General features: G+C 42.3%; 2 protein-coding genes across 4 annotated transcripts; both read right to left on the reverse strand.

The window, feature by feature from the left end:
• Positions 1-1,662: 1,662 nt before the first annotated feature.
• Atac3 (Ada2a-containing complex component 3) lies at positions 1,663-4,822 on the reverse strand. 3 transcript variants are annotated; one of them, XM_046609147.2, is made up of 8 exons: positions 4,575-4,822; positions 4,008-4,107; positions 3,741-3,899; positions 3,442-3,639; positions 2,955-3,318; positions 2,605-2,877; positions 2,243-2,523; positions 1,663-2,155 (listed from the first exon to the last, which is right to left on the reverse strand). In XM_046609147.2, the coding sequence occupies exons 2-8, from the start codon at positions 4,068-4,070 to the stop codon at positions 1,895-1,897; spliced, it is 1,599 nt and encodes a 532-aa protein (XP_046465103.1). In that variant the 5' UTR covers positions 4,071-4,107; positions 4,575-4,822; the 3' UTR covers positions 1,663-1,894. The 3 variants fall into 3 exon arrangements, with proteins under 3 accessions (XP_046465103.1, XP_046465102.1, XP_046465104.1); XM_046609146.2 differs by having other exon boundaries at positions 4,495-4,822; XM_046609148.2 differs by lacking the exon at positions 4,575-4,822 and having other exon boundaries at positions 3,956-4,077.
• Positions 4,823-5,031: 209 nt separating this feature from the next.
• LOC124210790 (ADP-ribosylation factor-like protein 13B) lies at positions 5,032-7,480 on the reverse strand. Its single transcript, XM_046609150.2, has 8 exons — positions 7,291-7,480; positions 7,141-7,211; positions 6,938-7,071; positions 6,717-6,832; positions 6,137-6,313; positions 5,874-6,051; positions 5,755-5,788; positions 5,032-5,689 (listed from the first exon to the last, which is right to left on the reverse strand). Exons 1-8 carry the CDS (start codon positions 7,458-7,460, stop codon positions 5,400-5,402), a joined length of 1,170 nt encoding a protein of 389 aa, XP_046465106.1. The 5' UTR covers positions 7,461-7,480; the 3' UTR covers positions 5,032-5,399.
• Positions 7,481-7,640: the final 160 nt, after the last annotated feature.

Here is a 7,640-nt window from a genome sequence, read left to right on the forward strand (position 1 = left end):
GTGCACTACGAGTGGGGATAATGGACGGTACTGAAAATAAGGATGATTTTTAACCGTTTCGAAAAAAATCTCGGACAACGGTGCAAACGACGAATCGATAAAATGGACACGGCGCTCCCATTCCGACTCTCTCTCCCTCTCTCTGTCTTTCTCTCTGTCTCTCTCTCTGGCGCAAAGAACAATATACAGCGAATCGTCGTTTTCCACGAGAAGAGTTTGAAACTCACGATTGTCAGTTTCGTCCGATGCAGGTCGGTGGAAGCCTGGTGGAAAGGCATAATGGCGCCTTGTTGAGAGGCGGTTACCTCGAGTACCGGTGTTTGGAGTTGGGTGTAAGCGGGCAACATGCATGTGCATGGTTCAGCAGGAAAATGCAAAGGGGATTCATTGCTGTTGCACCTTGTCGGTCCGTTATCTCTGCGATTCTGGGTCAAATGCAGGAAGCAGAGTTTTGCAATTTCCCTCCACCCTTGCGCCCGCCAACCTGGCGCACAGCTCCTCCTCGGCCGACCTCCCGGTGAACGAACCAGAGATATTGGGTCGACCGCAATTAATAGAATACCTCGGATTTACCATCCAACTTTAATTAGCTTAACTGTAACTAACGAAACGTCGGCGCTAAATATGCAGCGGCACTTCGATCGCTCGGAGGATCTGAATTTACGTATGCATTTGCAGACATTGGCGTGTGCGGATAACAGCAGTGGATGCAAAGTGCAATTAAGCGCCTTTTAGTTTACCCATAACTGGTCTCTGGTTTTTCCTTCCTTTCTCATTCCCGCTTCGAAGAAACTCCGAGGTGCGTGATCTATACATCGTTTTTCTACACAAATCTTCAAGCTCAAAGCGCAGATCAATCGCACGAGTATAAAGTATATCCTTGTTTCCGCATTCAGTGCCAGATTCGATCGGGCCCTTGAAATTTAGGGGATCTGGTTTACCTCAAATTTTTTTTTTTCGTTTTTGTTTCTTTCACCGAGTGACAAACGACGTTACGTATATATTCCTCGGACGAATTTTTGCATAAGGCGAAATTGAAAGGGTTGACCTAGATCGAAGGGGCTGACAGACGCCAGTAAGCCTAGCGTGGAAAGTGAGTCTTGTGAGCCTGTGCTGGATGTTGGACGATAAAACTGATCCGTACACTCGCTGTATAGTCAAGCCTTCTGACGTATAAACGGAAGAATTTTCCGCGCGAAAAAAACTTCACCAGCCTTTGAAAGATCATTTATCATACCGGCAGAGACGCCAGTTTACTGCCCCGTTAAACCGGCGTTGATGGAAAAGCTTCCTTCGGTGATTTATTTAGTGTTTCCAGGGTTTTTAGTTACAAAAATATAACACTTTCGATTCACCAAGATGCAATACGATTTCTTCTATGAGAAATTTAACATTTCTAATACCAATCATTCGTGTTATTCGCACCGACTCCCACTTTCCGGTATGCGGTAAACATAGTTCGTAAAATAATCACCAGGGTGGCATTACTTACTAGATGATTACGTGAATCATTAGACAGTATCTAACGATCCACCGGTCGCATATGATAAGGCGCAATCGGTCGAGCAAATCTTGAATTTTTAATCTGGTCGCACTGTCTGACCTGCCGTGGATGAGGAATGGTTGAAAAGATTGAATAAATCTGATTACTTTTAGTATGAAATTAGTTTTTTTTTTTCTTCTTCTTCTCATTATTACATGTATCAACGTTTAGAGAAATAAAAAATATCGTAATCTATAACACACTTTGTTTCCCGACACGAGCACGATTTTATTTCGCGCCAATCACGATAATTGCGATTAAAATCTATTTCGGATGATCGGTCAGTGTGATCTTAGTACCACATCAGCGTGAATTTGTCGTTATAAAATCCATAGCGGACAATCAGGTGAATTATTTCGTCGCAGTTTGAGCAGTGATGGACTTTAGTTGTTGTTTATATTTTTCCGCCTCCTCCTCTTTCTTCATTAATTGCTTACGATATTCGGCAGCTTGTCGACGGGCCTCGGCCAGTTGTTTGTTGAGCAATGCGATATCCATGACTTGTTCGACAGCACTGTCGCCGGAATTATCCTCTTCCGTAATCTCCTCGATATCGTCGTTCAGTTGCAGTATCGTCGGCTCGACTGTTTTAACTGGCGACGCTACTTTACGCTGAAACAAACAGGAAACCTTCGTTTCAAATCTGATATGCGAAACTGTTTCACGTCAAATATTCTCATTGTAATGTAAACTCGTTACCTTAGGTGTGGAAATGATATTTTTTGCTTGCGTCAGGGTCGGTTTTGAGGAAGTTGTGTTGGCAAGAGAAGCGAAAAATAACTTCCCAGCCTTATTATCCATCGTGGTTCTCTTTAGTATATTCGGTCCCCGTGACGTGAGGCTAGAATTAGCTTGTCCTAATATTTGGTCCGCTCGAATGGCGATAACTTTCCGCGAAGATCCTCTTCTTCCCGTGACGTGTAATCGCTTCATCCCCATGTGTTGCGATCTCGTCAAATTAAGGGCCAATTTCCCAGCTTCTGTTGGAATGAAAGAAAAACCGGTAACGTGGCGAGTACTTACAATCGCTTGCTCATAAACATTCATTCCAGGCCACTTACCAGTCAATACTACAGTTTGCCCACTCTCCATAGCATTTTCTACTATAGTAGAATCATTATCTACCGGTATCATGGTAATACCGTGAGCTTGAAGTAACCTTAAGGGCTGTTCAACGCCGCTAATCATTTCAGCCCCCTCCTCCCCTTCCAAGTCTTCGTGACTCTGACTTTCGTTGTCATCCGTACCTATCATCTCTCGTTCTTGTTCCTCGTCGCTAGCTGACGGGACTCTGATTTGTTGAAATATCATTCTCTGTTTCTTTCCCGTTTGAGCTGAAAAAATAAAAGACAATTTTATATGCAGTGTCTTGACGGTTTTACAGTTTGATTTTTTGCAAAACTCATTTTACCTGTTTGTAGTTTTCTTTTCTGCTGTTGCTGCTGTTGTTGTTGTAGTTGCTGTTCTTCCTGCTGTTGTTGAAGTTCTAATTGTTGTTCCCGCTCTCTTTCTGCCTCAAGTTGCATTAAACTGTGCGTCGCAACCTCCAGTTCCGCGGTACTGGCTTGATTCTGATGCTGAGGATGTTCTCCTAATATTTCTCGCTCCTGTTGAAGTACATCGACTAAATCGAGCCTATTGTGCTCTAGAGCTAGGCTGATTGGCGTTTTGTCAAACTTGCTTGTCGCGTTTGCGTCAGCACCGTGTTCCAACAAAACATGCATAACTTCAGCATGTTCTCGTTCCACCGCCCAGTGGAGTGGCGTCATTCTCAGCTGGACAAAGAACATCGGGATACTGAACTTAATCTGGGTAGCAAATTCTTGAATATTTTTCCCCCAACTTCATTGACATGTACGAAGCTCTTGAGCAACGTGCCTTTTGAGAAATTTCCTTACCATATCTCTGCTGTCTACATCGGCGCCATAGTCAAGCAGCAGCTGCGCCATCTGATGATGTCCCTCGTATGCAGCCATGTGAAGCGGCGTACGATCAACCTTCGTTCTTGCATCTCTGGAGATTCCAGCTCTAAGCAATACTTCGGCTGTTTCTGTATGGTTATTTTGAGCTGCGAGGTGAAGGGCACTTGTACCGAGCTGCAAATCGGGAATCGATTACTTTACATAATAATGCAGTAAATCGTTGGAGCAAGAGCGTATTCTGGCTTTTGAAAGATGTCGATTCTAGCATAGCTTACCCAGTCCGTTGTGAACGGCGCGCCTCTACACATCAGGTCACGAACTGTTTCCGTATCGCCATTTCGTGCGCCAAGCAAAAGTTGCTTCCCTAGCTCGACTATCGACAACGCCTCCTGCGACCTTGTGCGTTGCGGCCCGTCGCATGAAACGATCTCAACCTGGAAAAAGATGGTCGCTGATAGAAGAAAGCTTATCGATAACATGTCTGCATTACTTTGTACCACAGATGAGACGACGGGGAATCTTGATGACCGATGGTAACTCACCGGAATGAGAGTATCCGCATCGAGTCCTTCAATTTCATTGCCACATATACTTTCAGATTGCATGGTTGTGACTTTGTCCTAATCGCTGGCTCCCCAAGCCCTAAAACCAAAGGGATTTAAGACTGTTGAAGAGATTTCCGTAACGTATTTTGAAAAATTCATCGCGATCCATTCCTCGGCATGAAATACATCCATGCGACCTTGTAATTTTCGTGTGTACGATAACCGGAGAATGGTAAGCGAAATAAGATTGTATCGGTGTTAATAGGAGCGATGACATGTCTGGTTATGACCCCCAAAAAATACTCGAGTTTATTTTTCGAAAATTTCATCTGTACAGGATGTTTTTATTTTGCCATCTGAGAAACAGAGATGAACTTCCTGTTCCTGTCCATTAAACGGAAGTCCCTTGTCATAGGCCCTGAGATAATCCACCGATTAACAGACAGGCGTTGCGATAAACTATCCTAGGACGATATTTACTTACAGGGGACACATTATTTTCGATTTATAAACAAGTTTACGACACTTTTCTAACAACCACACGCCGTTTATTGGGATTCTTACTTTCCACAGCCTTCTCAATTCACTCGCTTGCCACACATTCAGTGACATGGCGACCATTCCGCGGCCGTTTTACTCAACTTTAATCAAAATCCTTTTTTACTCTTCGTTTATCACATCTTCGCATTCATTATACGTCCAGAAATTAACCCTACTGCTGGGCAGATTTGCATTTTATTTCTATTTATATTTCGTTAAAATTATCATTGTTTATTGATATCGCCCAGCAGTCCCTGGACGTTCAGTGGCGCCGGGCTAACTCGATGCGACGAGAAAATAAGTTTGCCCCACTATCGCGATGCTGATTAGTCATTTACCGGTAACGTAGGATTTTGTACGGTCAGTTCAACGAGGATTTCAATTTCTCCTGAAGCGTAGAATGCGGCACCCGACGCGTGGTGATATTTCAAATCAGGTGTGGCAGTTTGATAAGTTACTCGTAAATAGATTAATGTCCACGTATAAAAGTATATTTATATTTCACTGTTTCACACATTACACTCATGTATACATCATAGTACTCATAAAATTATATTAAACTCAGATTCGGTTTGCTCTGAGCCTCCTTTACGACGTCAAAGTTTGGTACTATCTGTACCAACCAGTTAGAAAAATAGTTAAATAAATAGATGTGCAAGGCACGGAATGATTCTGACTTGAATAAACGTCTATACAATAATAACTCTTATTTTTTTCTTTCACAAAGTTTTCACTACTAATTCCAATGATACTGTAACAAAGATAAATTAGAACGCTGAAATTGTATACCAGTTGCTCAGCAGTATTCGACAATGCTTAGCTTGTATTCCTTGGACGTGGTAACGCCAACTACCGCTGGTCCTGAATTGTTGATATCGTTACCTCAGTTTTTATCCTAGAAAAGTTATCCGGAGCTGTGAATGGCCGCGTGTTGGTCACTCCGGGTTTCAATTTCAATGGGTTTAAAATAACTGTCTCCTGACGATTATTCTCAGCCACTTGAAAGATCGTAGAGTCGCAGTCTGTTCGCTGTAGAGCCAGGTCAGGCTCTTCCGCTCGATCTTCAATGGGCATAGGTGTTGTCTTATTTGTACACGTAGCAAGCAGTCTTCTCAGAGGTATTATTTTCCCATTTGTACCTGTTGGATTTTGTTCAGATTGTATCGGATTTCAAAAAACAACCGTCGCCATTTCCTGCACTTACCATTCTTTACGCAATTCGACGATCCCGATAGTTTCTGTATCATAGAAAAACAAATGGACATTTACAAGTGTATATTGAGTCAAGATGTTGCAGAATGCAAAGAATCGAATAACCCTTACATTTTGTTTTAACAAACTATGTATTGGTTTGAACGGGTCAGAGTTCATAGATTCAGTCTTTGACGGTGTTGGAGACGAGGTGATTGACCTCACTGAAAATCCGTTACGGATTGGTGGCTCGCTTTTCACTTGGCTGTTGAGCGTTTGATAATTCTTCATTATTGTGTTCAGCAACCATCTGCAATACAGATGAATATTAATCTCTTGATAACGGGAACAGGTTCAGTCCAATTTCGGTCAAGTTTGATTGAATGAAAACTGACTTGTAACCATTGATAATCCCCTCTGTACTTTTCTGTGACTTCGTCATGGCATAAAAACAGGAACAAGTTTCTACGCGAGTGGGACAACGCATCTCATTTGCCACACGCTCGACGTCTAAATTCTCAACCAGGTCTAACTCATCTAATGCTCCGTCTAAATCCTGCTTGTTAGCCAACCTGTTACAGCGATAAAAAAAACAGTGAGGATAGTAGTTTCTCTAGTATGCGACTGAAATACAGAGGAACATTTATTTGTCATGCATAGTGATAGAATTTTCAAAGAACGGCAGAAGCTGGTGAATTTATTTAACGAACGCAGGTGCTGAAATCAGATTTCGTTCAACTGTAGACCACTTGGGAAATATTCGCTTTTTTTGGTTCGAAGCTCCTAGCAATATGTAAGATTTGTTTGCCAACTGAAATCCGTTGTATTTGCCCATTTCAGTAAATAGAATTTGTGGAACTTGTGCAAAATACATAAATATGAAAAATTTGTCAAGCAAGGTTGATGAAAGTGCGTAGTAGATTAACAAGAGTGAATATATAATTGTATACTGATTTACGCATGTATTGTTCTCACAGTAATAACGGTTTGCCTGAAACATTTTCATGCGATATTAAATCTCCGAGAATAATTCGATTCTCTGTAAGACGGGACGTATCGCTAGCATCGACGACATAGACGAGGCCATGCACCTAGAATTGTTTAGAAAACAAGTAGTAGACTTTTGCTTGGAAATGCTTTGCATTTTCATCAGCTGAGAACGTGTTTGAATCAACAGTCGATATTGCTTGACTTACATCGTTGTAGTACCTCGGCCATATCGAACGAATTTGTGGGCTTCCCCCGAGGTCGTAAACCTTAACGTTGCACGATTTGTGTTTCAAGGATATCGTACGGAACCCCATCGTAGGTACAACGTTTTGCTCCAGATCTGAATAGAGAAAAAGACGTTAGCTCCGGTCAATTCTAAAACTGATCATTGACCGAACTGTGGATTTACCTCCTACTATACGATTCAAAATTAGCGATTTTCCCGCACCGTCGAGCCCGACGAAAAGTATGACAATGTTCCTGGAAGTAAAATTTCGTTAAATATCTGTCGCCTAGAATTCCAATTCTTGATGACGGAAAACCTCGTTTCAGTACTTGCTTTTCATTCCGCGGTTTTCTACGAAATTTTCTCAACACCGCACGAATGCAATTTCCCATATTAGACTGATCGCCTTTGTTCGTAGCGTCTATAACCTCATTACCATGCAATTTGTTCAACGATGTTTTTTGTTTTGACAGAATGAATTTGACGTGTGCCGTGCCGTGCATAGATTCGTACTCCCAGCCAAGGATGTTTGAACCAGAAGTCTTCCTCCACTGTTAGATGGTGCATCACGTCGATTCTGAACTCTGTCGGTAAGTTTGTCTGCTCACGTCAATTTTAAATTCTGTCGGTAAGTCGCGTGCGTCAAATAGCGGCAGGTTTTATTCGGTTCGAATAACAAGTGC

The sequence above is a fragment of the Neodiprion pinetum genome, chromosome 1 (assembly GCF_021155775.2).
Source record: "Neodiprion pinetum isolate iyNeoPine1 chromosome 1, iyNeoPine1.2, whole genome shotgun sequence".
In the NCBI taxonomy this organism is placed as follows: Eukaryota; Metazoa; Arthropoda; class Insecta; order Hymenoptera; family Diprionidae; genus Neodiprion; species Neodiprion pinetum.

What these genes read in the sequence shown, in the direction of transcription:
- Atac3 (XM_046609147.2), bottom strand. Translation starts at nt 4,070, where the DNA reads ATGCAATCTGAAAGTATATGTGGCAATGAAATTGAAGGACTCGATGCG. An exon ending in CGCCGTTCACAACGGACTGG is followed by an intron (nt 3,640 to 3,740) that starts GTAAGCTATGCT and finishes CCCGATTTGCAG; the next exon opens with CTCGGTACAAGTGCCCTTCA. An exon ending in GAAAAGAAAACTACAAACAG is followed by an intron (nt 2,878 to 2,954) that starts GTAAAATGAGTT and finishes TTATTTTTTCAG; the next exon opens with CTCAAACGGGAAAGAAACAG.
- LOC124210790 (XM_046609150.2), bottom strand. Translation starts at nt 7,460, where the DNA reads ATGCACGGCACGGCACACGTCAAATTCATTCTGTCAAAACAAAAAACA. An exon ending in AGAAAACCGCGGAATGAAAA is followed by an intron (nt 7,212 to 7,290) that starts GCAAGTACTGAA and finishes TTTTACTTCCAG; the next exon opens with GAACATTGTCATACTTTTCG. An exon ending in TTTGAATCGTATAGTAGGAG is followed by an intron (nt 7,072 to 7,140) that starts GTAAATCCACAG and finishes TTCTCTATTCAG; the next exon opens with ATCTGGAGCAAAACGTTGTA.